We start from the raw sequence: 24,471 nt of genomic DNA on the forward strand, positions 1-24,471 counted from the left end.
GGGCCGGTTCCCCACCCCCCTTCTCCTCCGCCAGGCCACGCGCCGCGTGCTCCGCGACACCCCGCCCAGCCAGCCGCCCGGCGCACCGGAGAGCCCACGAGGCAGTTGCGATTCCGTCCCTGCAGGGGGCTCCCTGTGTTGTTCCACGCAGACTCAGAGCCTCGCCTCTTCGCCCCGCCCCCGTGGGAGGAGCGGGGACAGAGGCCCTGCCGCACCTTCGCCCGCCTCCGTTCTTCCCGCTCGCGCCCGGCCGCCCCCTGGGCCCCTGCCGCATCGCCCCCGCGCACGAGGAAAGATGCCCCGCCCCCCGAAGGAGCTGAGGGGACACAGGCTGGAGCAGCGAAGAGGGGTGGTTATTTTACAACGACAAGCCAGCAGCCAGGGCTAGAGATAAGCAGAGATCCGTCCCAGCTGCCAGGGGTTGGCGTTGCTGAGGAACAGCAGTTCCTTTCTCCCTTCTTCCGCACAGGCTGAAACAAGTAGAGAAAAGGAGCGTGTCAGCACCCGAGCAGCACAGGCGCCGCTTACAGGAGGGTCCCGTGTCCCTGTAGGGAGATGGCCCTGAGAGCACTGTAACACATTCAGATTCCACGGCCCGCAGGGACCAACCTGATCATCTCGGCTGCTGCCTGCTAGTGCACAGGCCCAGCCAACTTCCCCCAAATAATTCCAGCAGGTCTCTTTTCAAAAAACAGCCCAGCTTCATTTTCAAATAACTGTCCGTTATGGAGGTGCCACCACAGCCATCAATTGAATTGTTTCAATGGTCAATTACCCTCTCCTTATATCCTATTTGAATTTGTCTAGCTTCCACTTCCAGACAGAGCCAGATTAACGCAGGGGCTTTAGGCCTTGCAGCCCAGGGCCTCAGGCTAAGAGGGGCTTCCACAAAAATAAATCCCCACCCCTTCCCCTCTCCCATGTGATGTGGGCCCAGCACCTTGGCCAGGAGCCACTCCCAGCCCCAGCAGCATGGCACAGCAGCCGCTCCCCCCGCCCCACCTCTCGCCCATGTGACATAGGCCCAGCCTGAGTGTGAGTGCCACTCAAAATCATCTCATGTGCCACATTTGGCATGCATGCCACAGATTGCCTACCCCGTTCTACATGTTTTAAGACTGAAATGTAACCACAGAATGGCTTTATGTTAATTAAAAGGCAAGTTTAGTATAGCGTTAATAGCCTCATTCCCATAATTATGACAATTTTGTTTTAAATTAGGAAAAAGACTTGTATCCAGGGGCCTCACAAAATCTAATAGGCCTGGGCTCACAGAAGAGTTAATCCGGCCCTGCTTCCAGCCATAAAATATTATACTTTTCACTGACAGACTGAAGAACCCATCATCAAATATTTGTAGATATTTATGGACTAACCAAGTCATCCTTTAACCATCTCTTTCATAATCTACATAGACTGAGCTCCCTTCAGTCTATCATCATAAATCATGTTTTGTAATCCTTTAATCATTCCCATGGCTCTCCTCTGAACCCTCCAATTCATCAACATCCTTCTTGACTTATGGACACCAGAACTGGACACAGTAGTCCAGCAGCTGTCGCACCAGTGCCAAATATAGAGGTAAATAACATTGCTACTTCTACTTGAGATTCCTCTCTTTATGCAACCAAGGATTGCACTGGTCCTTTTAGCCACAGCATCACACTGTGAGCTCATGTGCAGCTGACTATCCACCACAACTCCCAAATCTTTTTCAGAGTCACTACTTCCCAAGATTGAGTTCTAAGTATAGCCTACATTCTTTGTTGCTAAATGTATACATTTAGTCATATTCAAACAGCTCGTTTGCACCCATCTACAGGCCCTTGCCTCCCCACTCCCCCTCACACCTATTAGGGTGACCAGATAGTAAGTGTGAAAAATCAGGACGGGGGTGGAGGGTAATAGGCACTTATATAAAGACAAAGCCCTGAATGTTAGGATTGTTCTTATAAAACTGGGACATCTGGTCACCCTACCTCCCATTTAGTCCTAACAGTTAGATACTGGCTTAAAATCAGAAGCATGAGGTTTTATATCCCGTCCAAAATTTGACAGAGATGCCTCGAGACAGAACAAGAAAATCCAAATGTTGTCAGTGTCCAATCCCTCTTTGATTCTTAATAATTCTTGAAGTCCACAGGCAGTTCTGAATTTGTCACTCTCTACTTTTATTGAATAGATCGTGTTATGAAATAGAGAATAGAAGCTTCCGCTTTATCGTTCACTTTTTTTTAAATCATGTCCCCTCTTACTTATCTCCTTTCTAAGATAAGTGATCCCAATCTTTTAAATCTGCCTCATATGAGAGTTTTTCCAGCCCCTTAATACTTCATTATCCTTCTCTCAAAACCATCTAATTCTACAATATCCTTTTTGTGTTGGGATGGCTAGTACTGCCCACAGTATTCCAGAAGAGAGAAACCATTGACTTATATAATACCATTATATCTGTATTATTCTCCATCCTATTCCTTATGCATTCTTTATGCATTCTAACAGTTTGCCTTTTTGAGCATAGATGTGGTTAGCAAAGCTTTTCATTAACCAGTTCACAATGGTGTCCAGGTCTTTTTTTTGAGTTGATACTGTTAATTTAGAATGCTGAAGGTGTCCGAGTAGTTCAATATTCTGCCTGTGGTAATTTATGTTCCTGTTTATTGGCTTCATTAGGATTAGATTTTCAAGTTTTGAATCTTATTGTTTTAGTGGTGTTGGTCCCAGGATATTAGAGAGACAACATGAGTGAAAATTGGTCCAATAAAAGATATTACCTCATCCACCTTGTCTCTCTACGTTTTCAACCTTGTCATTTAACCACATTGGTTTATTTCAACCTTCTGAAACATTGTTTTAAGTAGCATTCATGCCATGGCTAAGGCATGTCTATAACTTCCTTTGCTTTTGACTTTAGGACCTTTTGTCTAGTTTCCTAATTTAGTGCAATCTTCCTTTCTAAAGTTCAGTGTCGCTAGGTCACTGTGTTACCCTAATATCAGTGACATCCTGACCAGCTTCAAATGTCAAACTACATGTAGATGTGATCTTACTATACACTCTGTATATGTAGTTTAATATAATTGCTTGAGAATGTTGAAATGTTTTAAGCGCTTTTCTAAAAAAGGAGTGTAAATTGCAAGATATTGCAATGCTATATTCTATTTAACTATAATCCATAAACGGTTACCTTGATTTCAGGATCTAAACAGGACCTTTAAAAGATCCATTGGCAAGAGAAGGTTTGTGTTTGATGAAATATGCATTTCTTTATGCTTGGTGATTTAGTGTATGTTTATTGTGAGGGCAATGTAAGAGCTAGATTATCCCTATTCTTTTAAATGCCTGGATTTTGTAAATGCAACAGATGGCTTTATAGTTAGCACTTAGCTTTAAAAAATGAAGTTTGTTGGTTTGGGATTAACATGTGGAATAATGGTGTGAAGGGCACAGAGCTCATCCTTCTCTGGGTTGGAGATGGAAGTTGAAAGTGCTGCAGTATATGCAGCTGTCTTCATTCCCTCACATGAGATGGGGGCAGAACTCACCTTTCTCATGTTGAAGCCACTTGCGATCAAGATAATACTGATAACAGCTCTCAAATTCTCGCTGACTGTAGTTGGAAACCTGGATGGGAATGAACGGGTCCAGTGTGTCGAAACCCTCCTGTCAGGGAAAAGTGAAACTGTGAGGCAGACAGACCCTCTAACCAGTTTAGAAACAAGGAGGAAATGGTCTGAGCTGCAGAGGAATAAGGCACAGCCTAGTCATGAGCAAGCTCAGGTAAAACTGCTTCACAAAAAGAATCTCTCTATGGTTCACATAACCCAGGAAGGCAACAAAAACACAGAGAATAAGTGAAGGTTTATTTGTGCTGAAGGGGAGGCTAGTGAAAGAGCAAAAAAGATGAGAATGATAAGTTAAAAAAGCAGGAGCATTAGGACAGGTTGCGCTGGACAACCTGTTTCACCATATTCAAAGGCAAGTTCCCCTCATCCCTTTCACACACAGGGCAAGCTGAAGAATGAGACTATGACAAAGTTAGATAGAGTGCTAAGGAGGAATTTGAAAGATATGGAAATGGGTAGGCACATGGTAATATGAAGATTGAGCCAGGCATAAGGGACAGCATGAGAGAATGACTGTACAGAGCAAGACTCAGAAGTGACTGATTCAGACCATTCAATCTATTGTGAAAGTAGGTCTCAAACCAGTATTCTCATTTCCATTGCTTTACATGCATCAATGCAGAGGAAGCCAGAGGCCATAACTCACCTTCCCCAGCAACTCGTCGGGCAAATAAGCAGAACGTGGTTTGAAAAGAGAGCCTGTCTGGCTAAGAGTGGTCACAATGGCACCTCCATTCTGAAACACAGAGATGGATTAGAAGGAGCTTTAGGTATAGGACATACACCCCACCTGTCTAGAATCATTAATGGTTTTCTGTGATATCATCCTGCATTTTCCTTCTGGATCCTCTGATTACCTTCAGTCATAGCTTCTCCTCGCCAATGTGTGGAACAGTGCAGAAGCACTGGCTGTGAAGAGCACCCAACAACTCTAGTCCTAGCAGGATGCAATTCAGGGAGCAATGGTTCTTGGGGCAACTATGCCAGACCCAGTTTTTTCCAGGAGACAGGCTGACGGTAATGGGACAGAAGCATTGATTATAGAGACTTCAGGGTGGAACTGAAGTAGCTATGGGATCTCCACAGTACCACTACTGGGAGAAGCTGGAACTGAAATAGCTTTTTCACCAGATAGCACTGTACAGAAGAGGCTATGGTGAGTTCCCAATTATTCCATTCCTGACCATTACTAGCAGACATTCAACACAAAGGGGAAAAAGTCAGCATTTGGAGGAGATAAAGTAAGGCATCTGTTACTCTGTCAAGATTGTTTAAACAGCTTTCAAGTGAAACATCTTTCCACCACGTTTTAAAAGCTTTTCCCATAATACATCTATCAATGAAAGGAAGAAATGGAGTAAGTGAAAAACGACTGAACAGAGGTTACTCCCCCAAGTCTCACAGCTCTGTAAATTACCAATAGGAAACCCCTTAGGACTCACTGCTCTGGACATCAGCATTTAGCTCTGAACCTCATGCAATGACTTGCCAGCAAGTCCACACCTGCACTCACCCAGTCATTCACCACCATCTTCCTCAGATTATGGACTAGCGTCAGTTCCTCTGGAGAAACCTAATGATGACAGAATGTCAGATACAGCTTGGCTGGAGAAATCACCATCTCCCAGATCCTCTCCTACCCATGAGGTTCCTTTGACTGCTTAAACAAGCAAACACTCCAGAGCGTAACAGCAGTTTAAAACCTGGTTGCATTGCAGCTTTCAGGGCTATTGAGATATTTAGGGGCTGGTATTTTATCAGAAACACAAGCATACACAGGAAGAAGGCAGAAGCTCTTCCACAGGCAACCACCTGCCGTAAGATTAGTTTTTGTCTCACTGGTCTAAGGAACGGAATACTGATAAGATGATCCATCTGACACCACACAGTCACTACTAGATTTGAATTCATTAGCCACATGGCAAACACAATGTGAACTCATTTGATTAAGGCAATTATGTAACCCTTCTATGGAAAAAGCTAAAACTGAGCAAAATATCCCACCTATCAAGAACCTCAATGAGCAGTTCTGGAGTCTCTTAACAGACTAACACTACTATTTACTTTTTACCCTTCTCAACTCAGGACTTCCACTTGCTTTCCTTTTCTGTAAACCTGACATCATCCTTGATACCAGTCTCTTCTTCTACTTCTCCTATGTCTAAAGATCTAGTCATGTGTCAGACTGCCCCCAGGCCCCAATCCCCTCTCACCTGAATTATTAAAACTCAATGTAAGAATGATCATATTGGGTCACACCAAAAGTCCATCTAGTCCAGTATCCTGTCTTCCAACAGTGGCCAGTGCCAGATGTTTCAGACGGAATGAACAGGGCAATTATCAAGTGATCCATCCCCTGTTGTCCAGTCTCAGTTACTGGCAGTCACAAGTTTAGGTGTACCTGGAGCATGGGTTTCATCCCTGACCATCTTGGCTAATAGCCATTGACGGACCTATCCTCCATACATTTTTCTAATTCTTTTTTGAACCCAGTTATACTTTTGGCCTTCACAACATTCCCTAGCAGTGAGTTCCATAAATTGATGCATTGTGTGAAGTACTTCCTGAAGTTTGTTTTAAACCTACTGCTTATTAATTATATTGGGTGACCCCCTAATTTTGTATTATGTGACAGGGTGAACAATACTTCCCTATTCACTTTCTCCACACCAATCATGATTTTATAGACCTCTATCATATCTCCTTCCCCCACCTTACTCATCTCTTTTTTTAAATGAACAGTCCCAGTATTTTTAATCTCTCCTCATATGAAAGTTGTTCCATACCCCTAATCACTTTTGTTGCCCTACTCTGTACCTTTTCCAATTCTAATGTATCCTTTTTGAGATGGGGCGACCAGAACTGCATGCAGTATTCAAGGTGTGTACGTACCATGAATTTATATAGTGGCATTAGGATATTTTCTGTCTTATTATCTATCCCTTTCCTAATGGTTCCTAACATTTTTTTTTTTTTTAAATAAACTACCCCTGCACATGAAGTAGATGTTTTCAGAGAGCAATCCATGAGGACTCCAAGATATCTTTCTTGCGTGGTAACACTTAATTTAGATTTAATTATTTTGTATGTATAATTGGAATTATTTTTCCCCCCAAGGTGCATTAATTTGCATTTATCAACATTGATAAGTCTCTCCAAATCCCTGCTCTCTAAGATCCAGCATGTGTAAAATGAAGCTATCCCATTCCCACCCTCTCCCTTATCCTGGGTTCCTTTGCATTTCAGGTTCCAGTTCAAAACTGTCCTCCCTGTTTATGATCCCCTTATACACTGTTACTTTCCTCACATCTTCTCATCTAGTATTGAACCCCCTCATGCGTTCACACTCTCAGCAGTGTGGATGTGAGAACTTTTTCCTCTGAAGCACCTTCCACCTGAACCATGCTCCTTGCATAATTCTGCCTCAGTGACTCTCCAATTCCTTCAAAATCCAGATTGGAAGCCTCTTGTCTGCTTATATCATGTAAATGCCTTCTTCCTTTGCTCTTATTTAATATTATCATTATATTTAACCACAAGAATTTTGGAGAAGTTGATTGTATGAAAATAACCTCACAAAATAAAGTTATATTGGCAAGAATGTTGAGCAAAATGAATACCCTCCTGTTCTTTGCTTTGTGAAGTCACTCACTTTCATGTTCTGCAATGTAGAATCCCCACTGGAGACTTACTGTTTGCAGAATCCTCTGAGCTAGAGAAGCTGATTTACAACTGTTAAGTTCTAACAGCCTTGAAAACAATCATTATCCAAAGGTGGAACAAAAACCCTCCCCTTAGGTTTTTCCATTTATGTTAGCCACAAGGAAGGAAGGTAATTTCTTACAGAGCTTTTGTCTTTCTTCCTCAGTGCTGTCCTTCCCCAGAGAGCATTGATTCCATCCACCGCCACCAGAAGTCTAAATGAACCAAGAGGACACTGCTTCTTTAACTCTTTCAGCACAACCCCCACAGCATCACTGGCATTCTTCACTCGATTTAAACCCTACAAATAGATTGGTACACAGCATTAGAATCATAGAAGATTACAGTTGGAAGGGACCCCAGGAGGTCATGTAGTCCAACGCCCTGCTCAAAGCAGGACTAACCTCAGCTAAATCATCCCAGCCACGGCTTAGCAAAGGAAGAGAGTCCAGGTCATGTACCATCAGGAAGCCTGGGCACCAACTTCTTTATGAAGAGCAAGAAGATGGGACAGAAGAGACCTAAGACTCTGTCCTTTTCTCCCCTCCCCAAGGAGCCGCATGGTCGAATGGATTGAGCAACTCTTGAGTTCTAATCCCAGCTTTGACCCAGACTTTGTGTGACCTCCTGGAGTGGTCAAATTACTCTACTTCCATGTTTCGGTCTTCCCATCTACACGATGGAGATGATAATCCTTCTAACTTCCCAGGATTAATGTTTGCACAATACTTTAGAATTATTAAAAAGATAGTTCTTCTACCCATCCCCTTCATGGACATCACATCTCATTTTTATATTGACAGGTTCCAGCAATACCATAGGCAGTTTTCATTCCCTCACCTGCTCTACCACTTCACCCAGTGGTCTGCCCTCCTCTGTGCTTTCCCGTTTGCTCCACATGTATGTCTGTTGTGTTTTTATCTGTAATAAAAGGGGGGTTTAAGGAGGATTTGGGGGGTAGGGTAATTGAACATAGGTGTCTAGTATGAACAGTCAAGCTCCTATTTCAGAGACAGCTCAACAAACTTGGGCAGTAGGTTCCCCCCATCACTCCAGATGTACTGGGAGATACAGCTGCAGAGTGGCATTTCTTTCTGCAGTATCCCTCAGTGACATACTGATAAAAGTCTTAGACTTTCCTTTGATTGCAAAGGGGTCCCACCATTGGGGGATCTTTAATGCATTTCCAACCCCATTGAAACCTGAACCCAAATAAATTATACAATTAATGTTAAATTATCCAATGTGAATGTATATTTTCTACCAATACTGGAAATGCATCTAAGAAAAATGAGCAGATCCACAGACCCCATCTTATTAGAGAGACATTCCAACTGAGGGAGCAAATCCCCATGAAATTTCCAGGAGAAGCTATTCTTGTAGGTTTTCCCTAATTCCTAATTCAAAGGACATGATAGGATCTACTGACCTCTTTCAAGAAATGTTCATTTGAAGTTTTGAAATTTTTAAGCCAGGTAGATGCTTGCAGAGGCTGGTCAAACCGCTCTTTGTTATAGGAAGATTGCATAAGCTCCCTGCAGTTCTTCACCCAGAGGTGAGCTGTGAAGCAGAAACAAAATGAGACAAAATTGTCCTGTTTAGTTTCTCAGTAACTGAGGAAAAAGGACCAGAAAAAAAAAGTGCATTCTATTGTATTTACCACAGAAAACCACTATGCCATATAATGAGCATATCCCTCCCTTGGGGAAATAGCCACACAGCAAACACTCACCAGGATTTATACATAGCCTCCAAATATAGCAGGATGTGTATCTCAGGGCACTGGTACCAGATTGACTAGTTTGTAGTGACACAGCATGAGGCTGATGAGTGTGTGGGCACAGGGGAGATAACACTATTCTTTCTGTTTTGCACCTGATTTTGTAACTTTTTATAATCCAATCATGGGAAAACCACAATGAATAAAATCTCCTACTCTGTAACGTCTTCGGCAGCTGTGCCTTCCCTATAGGTTAGTTACAGGCACATGGAACATTATGCATTCAGAAGTATCACCAGGGCCTTTACCATCTGGAATGTGTAGCACCAGCCAGCCCTGCTTTGCACAGTAATGAACAGCATGGCACAGCGTCATTGTTTTCCCTGTTCCCTTCTCCCCATCTCCAACACAAACTGTCAAGGAAAACCTCAGATTAACAGTCTCCAGACTATGGATTTTCTTTTTGTTTTTTGTTTTTTGGGGGGGAGGGGGGGGGGAGGAGAGTTGAGAGGGAAATGCTGGAAAGCCTCCTCTTCCTACATATGTGAGGAAAGGGCAGGGGTGGGGAAGTTGGGAGGCTGACCCATGCTACCCAACATGAGGTCAGAATCCCATCTCCCACTCAGTCTGCAGGAAGCTCTGTTGCCCTTATTTAACCCACCATTCTAGAGCAAAGCAAATTATGAAAGGATACAGATAACGTATCGGACAGCTGGATGGGCAAAGTTGGTGTTTTTCAGATAACCAAGGAGTTCTAGAGCTGGTTTTCGCACCATCAGGCAGGTTTCATTGAATGTCTTCATCTGATAGGAGACAGAATATGAAAAAGGCGCCACCTTTAAGCACACATCAGCAGCTCCTACCCTGACAATGTCTGAGTTATACAATGGTCTTTGGGGGCTGCAGTAGCACCAGCCCTGACAGAAGTGAACTGCGCTCTGTGTCCCAACCCATCCAGTTCGTATCATGACCTTCCTTCACTTTTTCTGCTCTGTCTTATTCAGAAGTATTTCCTGATGAGTAATCTACAAACTAGATGATCACAATGGTCCCTTCTGGTGTTGGAATCTATAAATTGCTTCCACATTAACATGCTGCAGATATTAGTTTAAAATTCAAAATTACTACTAAAGCCACAATAGAACTAATCATCTTGAAAGTCCCAATCTCATAGGACCTACTAAGATTGGAGCAGACCAACTTATTTTGATTTACAATACATTCAAAAGAGCACCTGTCTTGGGCTATATGCATCTCTGACCAAAATTAAACAATCTACTCCATGTGTCAAGTGAGAAAGTTACCAGCTCAGCCAGACATCAAGCCCAAACAATATTTCTGCCTGTCTGCATCTCCCACTGCCTTCTCCAATGTAGCCAGACAGAACTTGCACCATTCCCTCAAGTCCAGTATCCAATGGCCATTACCCAAAGCTTCAAAGGAAGGAGATAATCCCCCCGATCCTCAAGTCCTCCTACTATAATGCACCTAAGCCAGTCATGCAATGCTGCACCTGGTAGGAAACATGTCCTTATGACTAAGATCCTACCAAATTCACATCCATGAAAAATGCATCATGGACCATGAAATCTGATCTCCCCCATGAAATATGATTATTGTAGGGGAGAGGCAGAGCTGGGGGCACCCCAGTCAAGGGCTCCTACCATGGGGTGAGCTCCAACTGCTAGACTCTGGCCTGGAGAGGGATGGGACTTCCTGGACCAAGTCAGATCCACCTCCAGGAACCTCCCCTGGTTGCAGGAAGCTCTGCAGCTGCTGGCTGGGACAGCCCCCAACCCAGGTGGGAGACTGTTGCTCCAGCTATCAGTCCCCGACCCAGGTGGGAGGCTGCCAGGAAAATTCACCCTGTGAGCCTTACTTCTGCACAACTGCTAGTGGCGGCACTGGCTTTAGAGCTTGGCAGCTGGCCAGCAGCCACTGCTCTCTACTGCCCAGCTCTGAAGACAGCATCCGTGTCAGCAGCAGCACAGCGGTAAGGGTGGCAATCCCACGACCCCCCTACAAAAGTCTTGTGACCCTCCTCCATGACCCCTTTTTGGGTTGGGACCCTCACCATTATGTGAAATTTCAGATGTAAAATGTCTGAAACCATGACATTGACTATTTTAAAAATCCTATGACTGTGAAATTGACCAAAATGGACCTGAATTTGGTAGGTCCCTACTTATGACCCTTGAAGTGATCAGAGGATGCCTTGAGGCCCAACATATTTATACTCCCTAGACATGGCTCTGTGTAGCTTGCAACTTAAATTCTGCAGCACTCTGCCATGGCAGACTGGAAATTCTGCAATAGCTGCACTTCAATTTTAAAATTAACATTTGTAAAGAATTAAATATGAAATAAGTACCAGGACAGAAGCCCATTTATTTTCATACTATAGGTGCATTAAATTCAATGGCAAAACTCCCATTGATTCAGTGGGGCCAGGATTTTACCCCAAGTTTAATTTTACACGGACTTTTAGTTTTAGATGTGTCAGATTTTTTTGGGACAGTGCATAAATGCATAGAAGGCTGGGGGGCAGAAAGGGGCAGCTGGAGATTTTGGCCACTTGATGGGGCATTTAGTTCTTTTGGCAGCAGAGAAGGCATGAGAAGCATTTTGGAATTGTGGACTATACTAGTTTTTGTGGATGACTGTGTTGACATTTGTGTAGTGATCTTTAGGATTCACAGTCAGCGTCTCATTACAATGTATGGGACAGTCTGCACCTTTCAAACATATTGTTTCAGGCAGTTTGCAGACTCAAAAAGACAATTTTGCTTTGGTTACATTTGGTTCCCATTTCTCAGGTTTTCTTCATTAACCATGAGTGCTGGAAATTTTTATTTTAAATGAAGGCTTAGATTCTGGAGCACAATTCTGCAGCAAAGGACGACTCAACAGCAAATTCTGCAGTCCTAGAGTATATGGGACCCTGTTGCAATCTTAACGTTATCCCAGCATAATATTTGTATCAGTAGCTGAAAGAGAAATGATCACTGAAGACAAAGCTTTCCAACTTCAGTCTACTGTTGTCTCTGCTTCCTTTTTAACTTGTACCACATCAGCACTATGACCAGCGACAGATGTCCCTTAACAAGCATACAAGTGTAATTCAGGCTGTATATACGCTGTTATAAACTACATTATCTGAGGATAAACCATTTGCCTGAAAATACTGTGAAAGAATAAATACCAAGTGAAGCCCACAACATAACTTTAATCTGGCTAATAGACTTCCTTTAAAAAATTATGTTTATGTTGTATGATTAGGAAAAATAGTTTCCAGTTGGAGATTTTTCTCTGCATTTATTTAATTAAAAAGTTTGAATCTAAATAATCAAGACAAACAAATGTCAGTCTATAATAAGTTTTAATCACTATTGGTTTTCTGAAAAAGAAAGAAACCTGTCAAGATATTTAACTGAGACTTTAAAAGGCCCAAATATGTAGTTTACACAAACCCTAATGGCTGTAAGTTACTAGGTTGGTGTGTTATGTTGGGGGCATATACACTATTGTCTTAAGCTTGCATTCAGGTACTTCAGGAACAAGAAGGGGCCAACATAAACCAACGCCAGGAAATTGATATTGAAGTATTCATTACAGCCACAGCATGGAGAGGAAAGCCATGAAAGAGTTAACGGGAGGAGCCCCACTGTGTTCAGGCACAGGATTTTTTATTGAATTTCTTGGAATATTTTAACTGGTGGCTTTAGGTGTCTCACTTCCTTATCATTGGTTATAGACTCGAAGTTAGAGACTGAGGAAACAAACCACATCCCACTAAGCTCCATCCCCCTACCTCACCTCCACCCCCCAGCTCCCTTCCACTACACAGAGCAAAATCAATCTTGTTTCAACCCAGCCATCTCCCACTGCAGGATCACTCACAGCTGTACGTCATCACTGTCAAAAAAATTCAGCTTTCTATGGACCCAAACAACAGTCTTCTTCTCAGTTAAGGTGCTTCAGGAATGTAGCTACCTACTGTCTTTGCATCATAGTCCTATTACACACCCAGTGCTCCCCACATCCTCCCAACCTGAACTGAGGCAGAGCACCTGCATTTGGAAGTGGTAGGGCAGTCCATGGGGAAACACCACCTTCACCTCTTGGAGGGGGATGCTGTAGTGCTGACCATCATGCTGCTCGGCGTGGTTGGCCTGTGAAGTTAAAATATAAATTGTAATAAACCATGGAAGGCTGAATTCTAGGTGAGTTATCATATATCGGTCTGTGTACAAAGGTTCCCTTAAGAGTTAGGCAGTAAAGTCACACCCAGGAAGAAAAATTAATACACTTGCTTCTAGGTTTTATTTATTTAGCACAGTGGTGGTCCACACAATGGCTTCTTTTACAGTGGAAAAGCAAGCAGCAGTGCTTCCTGCTACATGTGGCACAGTCAAGGGTTTTCTAGATTTTCAATTTTTTTTTAAATCAGCTTTGACCTAGACAAGTCAATCATACCTCCATCCTCTAAAGATATTATTGGGGATACACACAGGGAGCAGGGCCATTAAGAAAGAAAGTGCTATTATTACATTGTCGCTTTTCAGAGTTTAGTGTTCTCAGTGCTGTTTTAGTGAGACTTCACTGTAACCAAGCATTTTAACTTTTAGAGGAAAGTTGTAGAATGAGGTGGGGAGATGAGCCACAGGAGAAATTGTAGCTTAAGAAGTGATCCATAATATGGACAAGTTGAGGAACATGTATTTGATACATTAAGAAGCATCAGCTGCTGTTGCCAAACATATATCAGGCATGTGCAACCGGAATGCTGATGCCAGTTGCCTGGCAACTTAAATCCTAGGATAGTGGAGACAATTCTTGCCATCTGGGCTCTTCTGTGCAGTCTATAGAGATGCTCTGATCACGTGACTGGATCATCTGCATGCTGCTGTTTCCATAGAGATCTCAAAGGAATCAGCAGTGCAAGAGATTCCAATTACAGAGGCAGTGGAAAAGCACCTCAAAGGCTTATTTCATTCATTTATTTCACTTAATTTTGTGCTTGAGAGAGGGTGAGACTAGGGCTGGAATCATGAAGCCTGTGGGGTGTGCTGGGTTATTTTTCCCCTTACTAGCCAATCTGGGGAGGTTAGTCAGAAAAGAATGACCCCAAAGTTGAAATTAATGGTGTTTGACGCCAAGTTCACCCACATCTGAGCTGCTACAATACACAGTCCATTTCATTTGTACAGCTGCAGAGAAAGATTCAATACATGTTTCAAGGGGATTTCAGAAAGGATCTCAGCCTTGTTTTAAAGGAGGTTTATTATTTACACCCTACAAGTGCAGGGCACGGCTATGACCCATTTTCCCTTTGCCTAGGGATGCCAGTCTGGATTTCTCATGTTAACAGGACATAAATTATGATGAACTATCCACTCCCTTCATTCCCACTTATAAGTAGCATATGATCTCAGTCAGTGAGCACCACTGGGTCCAGGATACCTAAGTCAGACTCTGATGCACTTAGGGTGCTGGCTATTTGACATGATAATACATATGGCAGTAACTCACCGGGTTACTCTCATTGGTGCGGAATATTGCTCTGGGTTTCTCTGCTGGAATTCGGGCATCCTGATTAACGGCAGCACTTAACCAAGCCCTGGCACTGACATGGAAAAAATATCCAGAGTCCAACTACAAAGGAAAAACATTTCTCAGAGATTGAAAGATCATAATTACATGCAAAACAATCCAGCTGGTAGTTGAAGCTTTACACTTACTATAGACACATCAGAGAAGAGTCACTGTAACATGCCCTACTCTAGAAGTAGAAGTCACAGCAATTAGAATATACAGAAAGTTCATTGTGAAAAGCTCAATGTTATTTATAGCCACATACTGCAAGTTCAATTACATTTTTCTAAACCCTTCAATTCGCTTAAGTCCATCTGCCACTGTTACAGAGTTGAGCTCTCTACCTAAGTGAGTGATCCCATTAAGGACAACTCAAGAACATAGTGCGACCATTAAAGTCTTATAGCGGAGAAGTTCCCCTAAGGCTTCTGCCTACAGTGATGAATGGTAGCTAGTAACTTGCAAATTCAAACTGTCTAGTAATCCATAATTGCCTCAATTACTGTGGGATTAATGCAGCACTGCCCACTATTTGGTATTTGTAATTAAACTCCCTACATTGATTTTCCTGATAAACTCTGTATGCTGGGACACAGTTTTCATTAAAACAGAGCCATGAAGAAACTGAAACAGCCAGCTAAAGCGAATACAAGCTACTCTACAGAAAATTCATGAGGCATGCCTGTAAACCCTAATCAGAGAGGGCAGGGGACTGGAGGTAGCGAGGAATATAAAAATAGATTTTAGTAGGCCAAGGTGAAAGAAAATGTTAAAGGTGAACCTAGAAGCTGAGCTCAGAGATGGTGACCGAGTGAATAAACTGTCCCATACACTCAAGGCACAGAGGCTGAGGAGAGGCCAAAGCAAACAGAACTAGAAACCTGGTTAAGCATTACAGACAGCAACAGTTGTTGTCTCCAAATCAAGATATAAAAAAAGCAGTTTCCTGTTCTGCCTCCCTGTACAACCCATCTGTTCCCCAGCACAGATGAGAGCAGCTCTATGTAAAGCCAGAACACCAAGATTTAGCCACAGAACAGCTGCTTTAATTCCACATGGAGTCATACAGCTCTTCCGCCATCAGTATTTGAGGGTCTTACTCAGGGTCATCTGAAAGACATCACAGAGTTTAGAAGAAAGCAGAATGCTCAGATTAACTCAGATCCACATCCAAGTTAAATAATGCTGTGCTCCTGATTCAGCATTTCAGCTCTCTGCTTAGGGAAGGAACAAAACCAGTTCGTATTCTCCATTCTACATACCTATTTAACTAACTTTAGTGATAGTGGGCATTTTGCAAGTAACCGTTCACGTTTATACCACCAAACTTCAGGTTTATCATCATGTGGCTGGGTGGTCTCTATTTGCCCCAATGGTGCCCTTTTCTCCTTAGCACCACACCACACGGATCTCATTTGTTTTTTTTTAAAGATTATTTTATTTTCATCTAAAGATGTATGATTGATTTTAGTGCTTGTCAGAGCAAGGAACTAAGAACACTCACTTGAGTCCAGCAGTGTCAACAACTGGGGCTGTGAAAGTACCCTCCCCCTGCTTGTCAGTACACCTCAGTCCTGACCTGCTGCAACCCCTGCTGTTCTAGTCCTTCCCATTCCCACAACCTCCCAGTCTTTGCCAATGGTACCTTCTACAGCCCATGTTGTTTCAGTACTGATGATCGCACCCCTGCCAATGCTGCTCAAGTTCGCCCTGCAACACCACCGCTACTCTAATTATGCATCTCTCCTGCTGAGACTGAAAAATGCTCCACACTATGTGGCTGATCAGTGATGTAGATCAATCAGGATTTTAGCAAACTGGGTTCAAATCTTGGCCGGGTCACAAATGAAAAGATAATGCACTAGCCTGCTATTGGCTTCTTCCACCAAAGCACCACAAATTCCCCCTCCCCCACATCTGTCATGGCTTGAATGAAAATCAAGTTCTAAGCTCTATACAGACAAGTTTGGATAACTAACAGCTTCTGTCAGATTTCCTGCTCCCCATCCCATTCCTCCACCTTCCTGCTCACATAAGTCTTCCAGTAAGCAGAATTGGATATATAGCTCATCTCAGGACTCTAGCTCTACTCTTACACAGCTTTGAGACCAGCACTGCCAATTCCACTTTTCCCAAAAAATACCATAGTGAAGCTTGGATTCTACATGGAGTGAAGACCATCCTCTTTGTCTCCAAGACAGATGATCCAAAAAGTGGGAGATAGCATGATGTATTTCTTAGGATCACATATGCAACATTTCTTGTTTGTCACCCTGCTTTGGCACTTTCCATTGGACACATGGACACAAAGTCCATCTAAATGTGCTAGAATGATCGAGAACCAAATCACAAGCCCCTTGAGTGATGGGTACTAATCTACCCCCAAACATAACTGTCTTAGAGTTTCAAGGATACACAGCTGCATTTTCTGAGTTCATTGCCATTTGTCAATTTGGTTTTGCAAGCCATTTAATAAGTGGTTAATTAAACAAAAACATTCCCAATACACTACAGTAATTCAACATCAACAAAATCAAGTCCTCAAACTGTCATCTTGCTGTACTTGAAAATGAGCATTTTTCAGTCTCATGTTTAGAAGGAGTTGCCATTGGCAAATAGAGAAAAATTACAAGTAGAGAAACTCATAGGGCACTGGACTACCAATCAAGGGTTCCTTTCCCCCTCCCCCCTCATGTGTCACTCAGTCCTTGGAAGTGATAGATTCTTATGTCATGGAGAGCAAACGAGCCAGGGATTGATAAAGATTGCTAGTTAATGTTTGGGGAATTTTAAAGCTTTATTTTTATTGTACACTCCCAAAATGTTTACACCTAGAACATCACTGATTTACATGCCACATGTCCTGACTTTTTAAAAGAATATGGCACATCTTGGCCCCTCATAATGGGCTAGTGGCTTACAACTTACTCTCAAGCCTGTAAAGCTAATCACATGGAATACTTGTGCCTTAGGTGTGTATTGACCTCTTCAGTTCATCATATGATTCCATTTAATTCGGAAAACAGGTATGTAAACTGAACAAGCTGCTCAAATGTGATCTAAACACACAATTTATCTCAGTTCTAGCAAGTGGCATTTATATTAAATTGCCATCTGCCAGAGGACAGTAATCAAACTCAAATCTGTTAAATGGCAAGCCACCCATCACACGCTAAACCAGGGATTCATCAAGAAACTAAAAGCCATAAGGTGGAGCTGTTTCTACATGAATCCCTGAACCTCACTGGCCATGTACTTATTCAACAAATCACCAAAAAAGTGATTCCCTATATTCTATGCAAGTCTCAGTGATAAATATGGCACTGCACAGCAGGAATCTTGTCTCTGGAAACAGTTTATACAGTCTCCCTCTGCAGCACAGGAATGACACAGTCCTCGACAAAAGAGCACTCAGAAGTCAACTCAAAAGGGGTCACCCTGATTTAAATAGTTGAAGGAAACCTAAAAGACTCTCCGCACCAGATGGGCAAAGCTAATGCATTAGCACAAGGTTCACAAAGCTGTAGATTTTACATTCTGAGATAGTGCAGTAGGTCTTTAAATCCTGCTCATTGTTTGTATCCCAAGACTAGTGTATGGACATACTTAGTGAGTTTACAAGTTTAATCTGTGAGCTAATAATGCAGTGGAGTATTCTTAGCAAAACAGACTGAACCCAGGGCAGGTATAAACAGGGCCAGATTACAGCAATCAGGTGCTCTAGGCACATCACAGCAAAGGGCCCCCATGGCCCTGTTTGGAGTTCAGGTGGCAGTGGGTTCTACTACCCTCTACATAAATAGGCAGGGGCTATGACATGGGGCCCCACCTTCCCTGAGGGAGTGGAACTAAGCCCATTCCTCACTTCCCAAAAAGGCAGGGGTAGCAGTAGGGAGGATCCCTAGTACACGGCCCAGCAACTGGGCTGTATCTGCTTGGGTGGGGTTGGTGGGTCCACTGCACTCTTCTCCTGCTACAGAGTCCTCTTCTGGGGTGATGTTGGCATGACCCACCCAGCAGTGGGTCTTGGAGTTAACACCTATTTGAGATGCACAGAAGAGTACATACCTCATTTTTTCATACTGTCTGTACTCAGGAAAATATTGCTGTCTTGGTTTTACTTGGTTCACATATTCAAGCTTTTCTTTGCCACCACAAGGACTAGAAATGTAGGCCTGGTCTGTTTGCGTATAGTTGTATAAGTTTGATGTAGTACCAAACTAACCATTTTGGCTAGGGACACTGCCTTTTACCAAAAGAGTTAAAGTAATACAACAGCCTAGTATGGATGAGTTCTATTGGTATGAAGGCACCCTTATACTAGTATAACAGCACCCATGGTAGGGGGGTATTTCTTGCTTTAACTATATTGGTTTCAAACAGTTCAACTGATATAAAAACTGCGTGTAGACAAGCCCTTACTTTTTTTTTCAAACAACAGCTTAGATTCTGATGTAACATGACTCCTGGAACGGAGGACCTAGACACAGGCCTACCGTGCCTATGCTTTAATCCAGCTCTGGATTTTAAATTCTAGTTTACACACAAGCCGGTAAAAATCCTACAATTAAAACTATAAATGCACAAACAACTTTACAGCTTAAAAGTAGGCCACATGAGCTGCTGTTATAATCCATTTGCATTCAAAAGCTGGGAGCCTGATTCCTGGCCACTTGGAACCATTTTGGTTTGTGGGTTTGCTGACAGGTGAAGTTATTCCTCAATCACTGGACATTTGAGATTTAAAGGCCATATCAGCCACAGGAAGGTAGTCACATGACTAGATTGACATGCAAAAGGATGTCACTCTGTTGGTTAAATCTTCTTGAAGACCAGGACTCTCACAACTGTGCTGCTGTTTGCCATAAAGGGGCCACAAAGACAATTTAATCGGCCTCGGAGAAAAAACTCAGAGGAGAAAGGGTTCCCTAGCAAGCATAAGGTCATTAAGCTAACCTATGAGTCTACTTCCATCACAATATCCAGGAGAGAGGCATGCCAGGCCAGAGCAGCACCACATAGTTCTGCACTTCAGCTACAGAATGACCCATTGTTGGCCCCTAGAGTTGTTCTGACTCGCACGGGGGCCAGGTACGCCCACACCCAAGTCCAGAGATGTAAAGAAAATATAAAGCCATCTTTACCCTGTCCTTACCCCCTTTTTGAGCCATACCTCTCAGGAGGCACAGTACAGAATCAAGGCCATCATCTATAGTGGATCTTCTTACCAAGAGTACTGCTATTCAATGTTCTTTAGAAAGGATGCCTTTAGTGCAAATCCAGAACATTTTCTGTTTTAAGAATGACTTATATTATATAGTACAATGAAAAATAGCATTCTGGATCCTTTGCAGTGATACATAATCATTCCAGATCCAAGGACAGAGATATACCAAAGAGGATACTTCACAGAACCAGTGCAGGACTCACCTTGGGCCCCTGGCGGATCAGTCCTTTCACACTTCTCAGCATTATCTCTGCAGAGACAAAGGCGAGGTTTACTCAGAGCAATTTACAGTATCTGACCTCTCCTATCAAGCTGTCAAGTGCATGTCTTAGGAACTGTCATCAACCATAGTGCATACAGTGTTGTAGCCCTGCTGGTTCCAGGATATTACAGGCAAGGTGGGTGAGGTAATATCTTTTATTGAATCAACTTCTGTTGATGAGAGAGACAAGCATTCGAGCTTACACAGAGCTCTTCTTCCATTTCTCTCTAATCAGCCATGCTGTGAGCCTGTTCCATGAAAAGAGAATCCTAGTGAGTGCCCAAGAAAACAAATGAAGCCAGATTAACCATTTATGCCCATCTGGATATATTATTTCTTACATCAGTGTGTGAAGAAAAACTTAGCACTGTCTCCTTCTGGCTTTACAACTATTTGCAGCCAACTGATTTTCCTTTACTCAGAATCCTATGTCCAAGCTCTTCCAAAAGTCAGCTAAAAATATGTCAGGTATCATACAGAAATACAGAAACTTCATATATAAAAATCTCCCAAATCCCAAGGTGAAGGATTTTGGGAAATATATTATTTTTGTTTAGTGCCAATTATACTAACATAGAGGACTTGTTTCCTGCCCAGCTAGCTCACCATCGAAATAGACAAATATGATTCTGACAAAGCATCATGTGGTGTGTATGTGCTCCATAGCAGTAAAGCAGATTATTGAAACACAGCACCTTCTTGGGTGACAGCATAACAGTTACATCTAATAGAGAAGGGTATTTTAATAGATATATTTGCAATGAGCACCATACTTGATAAGTAGCTTTAAAGACTAAAAGCCTAGGTCTTGCACTCAGCTATCGTGAAGGATGGATATTCCCATTTCCTTGCGATTTTAACAGGCAGGATCAAAAGATGATTCCCTTTCTGAATAAGAGAAGCCAGTTTAATATTACTAGATATTATGAAACAGGAATCATGCAAGAAAGCACTATGAAACATAGAAGGGTTCTCAGCTTGCTTCTGCTCCTCCATCTGTCAAAGTCTGCTGCTTAACAGCCAGTTTTGGTTACCATGACAGAAGGAAAAGCAGCAAAATGCACAATAGACAGATTGAGGCAAGAACAGAGGGTCCCAAAAACCAATTCAATCAGGGTATTTGTGCTCAAGGCTGTCTTCATAGCACTATTCTAAAGAGCATATGACAACACTCAACAAACACCACAAAATGCAACAGATTTAAAAAACCCTTCATTTGTGAGAAGTTATTATACAAAGCAAGACACCAACCTCTCAGGAGTTAGCGCCTTTGAAGAACCAATAGCTTCTGATCTTCCTGTGGTTAACAGCTTCTGCACAGAGGAAACACAAAAGCTAATTTATGAAGATAGACAAAGATTACTAACCAGATGGAATCATATCTGGAATTCTCACTATGCTGAGGAGGAAGGAAAATAACTGAACACTTAAGGATGGATGATATTAGCCTTGTAAAGAGGCCCTCTGATCTCACAGCCAGCAATCAGCAAGAAACAAATTTTAAAAAGCAAGTTTTAGTTTTGCCATATAAAAAAATTGGAAGATAGAATGAGCTAAGAATTTCAGCACATTTGATATCTCCAGTGCCAGCACATACAAGGATAAGAAGACATTGGTGGGGAACAGAAAGGAGTAATTCGGCTTTTCACAGGAGTTTAACTCTTAGACAAAGAGTCATGAACTTCTCCACTATAACAGCTATTTCACTGACTTGTGCCTGGTCTTATTAAAATAAGGACAAAGTGCAAGTGGCATCCATTAGTTCTTGAATTCCGACACTGAAGTCATCTGAATTCAGTCTTTTGAGAATACTTTCAGAGCAACAGCAGCAACCATGATACTTGGCAGCCTCCTCAAGTTATGAAGGCTCCATCTCAAACCAGGCATAACTTTGAACCACAGTATGTGGATGTGGGGGATAGGGGGAGGTCCCTGAAGATCATTGCAAGGCCCTACTAACTACTGCTGGTTCTGGAGAGCAAGAGGCAGCTTACAGAATCATAGAATTCAAGGCCAGAAATGACCATTATGACCATCTAGTCTGACCTTCTGTATAACCTCACCCAATAATTTCTGTGTCAAACCCATAAGTTCTATTTGAGCTATAACATATCTTTTAGAAACACATCTAATCTTGATTTAAAGACCTCAAGTTATGGAGAATCCACCATGTTAGTAGGTAAGTTGTTTCTACGGTTAGTTATCCTCACTGTTAAAGTTTGCACCTTATTCTAAATTGATTATGAATAGTAATTTTAAAGAGTAAACAGCAAGCAATTTTGTAGGTATCTCAGCCACACAATTTACCAGTGAAAACTCTCCCTATGAAGTAGCCTGAAGGTTACATATACCAGCACCTCCACCTGGGGTAACCCTAATCTGGTCTCTCTGTCTCTACATTAATCTGAAAAACAAATCTCTTGATAAGTGTTAGAAACTGGATGTTTAGCACTGGAGTATTTACCACTGGATTCAAGAACCCCAAAAGGAAATGATGACATGGGAGGAAAAGCAGAGTGACTTCCCTTCACATAAATCCTACATGGCAGATGCATATACTGAATCTCCTCTCTCCCTACATTGTGTTCTCTACCCTACTAACAAATCCTCTCTCTCTTCTCTTTCTCAAATATCTCTTTACTCTACTCTTCTAATGTATTCCATCAATCTCTCCCTCTCGCTACACGCACACATATAGGATTCTGATATCTAATAGGCAAAGAATTAAAAATAGCAGTCACAGACTGCTGTGAAAAATGTTGGCCCCAATATACCCAGAGGGCAAGAAAAGTGAAAATAATGAAAATTCTGCCAAGGTGCTATTCCTGGATCCTATAACAGGCTTCATCTTTCCCCAGTGACTAGCTCCAGTATTTAGTCTGCTCAGAGCCTTCCCAGATTGCAGCACTGGGAATGATTTGACATCATTGCTGTCAACAGAGCTCCCAAAATCAACAGTAAGAACTGAAGAACCTAGTTAGTTTTCACGTTACGGTAACTTCGGAATCAATAAGCATAATTGCTGCCATGTCTATCAGTAGCACCACTGCAACAACAACATTGCAAAGGTTCTTCACAACACTGAAATCTGAGGCTTTCAGATTTGTTTGGGGGGTGAAGGCCCTTTCAGAAGAGCAGCAAAGGGACACTGAGACCTGAAGGTTCCATGGCATTTGGAGGGACAAGATAGAATTTGCTGACAGGGCTACAAGGAAGGCACATTAGGAGCCAAATATAACAGACAAGTAGAGCCCTGCGATCCGCATCCAACCTGAGATCCACATAGCATAAAGCAGATATCTGCCAGTTTGCAGGCTCTACCAACAAGTGACAGCTGCTCCAAATAGCACTCTGAGGCAAGGCACTAGCATGAGTAAAGCTGACCAGGATCCAAGGAGACTTCAAAAAACAACACTACCGGGGTAGGGGTTATGGAGTGGAGCAGTGGGGATGGAAGTTCATAGGATAGGGAAGATCCTTCCTGTACGGAGGAAGCAGAAATAAATGAAGGTGAGCAGGGAAAGCAAAACACCATGAGTGAGGGCAAGGGTTAGGCCACCAGGATGCCTTGGGGGACACGGGGCCCCGACCCACAAACCGCAGGCCACCTGGATGCCTTGAGGTCGCAGCTCAATTGCGCCGACGGGTGTTTTTGGCTCGCTCTCCCTGGAGCTTTCGAGGGCCCGTAGCTGAGGCCTCCGAAACTCGGATTCACTCAACACTTGCCCCACCACGCCAGATCGGTGTTGAGGACGGGGCGGCTGCCTCCCTGGGCCCATGACAACCAACCTTAGATGGGACCCCATTAGCGTTTCCCCCGCCAGGTCCCGCAGGGTCGGGTACACGCTCCCTTGCTTGCTACCCCGCAAAAGTTCCCAGCCGGGTGCAGGCCAAGATCCCTCCTCACACGCGGTTTAAGGGCGCGGGGGCAGCTTGCCGCGCGCCGGAGGACCTGTCTCTAGTCCGCCAAATGGCGGCAAGCTCGGTAATTGAGGCCGGGATCTGGATCCCCGTCCCCCGCACTGGGCCCTGTGGAGGCTCACCGGCAGAAGCGAACTCCGTACTAGCCACTAGACGGCTCGCAACGTTTCCATGGCGGCTATAGGCGCCGCCGCCATCTTACAGAGAAAGGAAGGAAGTCAACCAGGTCATGGGCCCGCCCGCCTGGTACAGGTGCTACGAAAGGACACACCAGTCGGACCGGGCGGCGACCAAAAACGCGCAACAGAGCCCCGCCCCCAGGAGATTAAGCCCGCCCTCAGCCCCTCCCTGGAAGGGAATGGGATCTGCAGAGGAGGCGGGGCCGGGCCGGGGCCGAGCAAAGCAAAGCAGGGGGGTG

The 24,471-nt window shown here is 43.3% G+C and overlaps 1 protein-coding gene across 3 annotated transcripts; it reads right to left on the reverse strand.

The window, feature by feature from the left end:
- Positions 1-34: 34 nt before the first annotated feature.
- On the reverse strand, positions 35-24,319 carry DAP3 (death associated protein 3). Of its 3 annotated transcripts, none has more exons than XM_067539148.1 (14): positions 24,176-24,317; positions 21,384-21,445; positions 20,074-20,120; positions 14,581-14,703; positions 13,167-13,220; positions 9,743-9,851; positions 9,357-9,449; positions 8,758-8,888; positions 8,169-8,249; positions 7,471-7,629; positions 5,140-5,199; positions 4,273-4,362; positions 3,546-3,663; positions 35-470 (listed from the first exon to the last, which is right to left on the reverse strand). In XM_067539148.1, exons 3-14 carry the CDS (start codon positions 20,113-20,115, stop codon positions 385-387), a joined length of 1,146 nt encoding a protein of 381 aa, XP_067395249.1. In that variant the 5' UTR covers positions 20,116-20,120; positions 21,384-21,445; positions 24,176-24,317; the 3' UTR covers positions 35-384. The 3 variants fall into 3 exon arrangements, with proteins under 3 accessions (XP_067395249.1, XP_067395248.1, XP_067395252.1); XM_067539147.1 differs by having other exon boundaries at positions 13,119-13,220; positions 24,176-24,316; XM_067539151.1 differs by lacking the exon at positions 5,140-5,199 and having other exon boundaries at positions 13,119-13,220; positions 24,176-24,319.
- Positions 24,320-24,471: the final 152 nt, after the last annotated feature.

The sequence above is a fragment of the Emydura macquarii genome, unplaced genomic scaffold (assembly GCF_026122565.2).
Source record: "Emydura macquarii macquarii isolate MOO-44397 ecotype Brisbane River unplaced genomic scaffold, CSIRO-AGI_Emac_v2 contig_527, whole genome shotgun sequence".
Lineage (NCBI taxonomy): Eukaryota > Metazoa > Chordata > Testudines > Chelidae > Emydura > Emydura macquarii.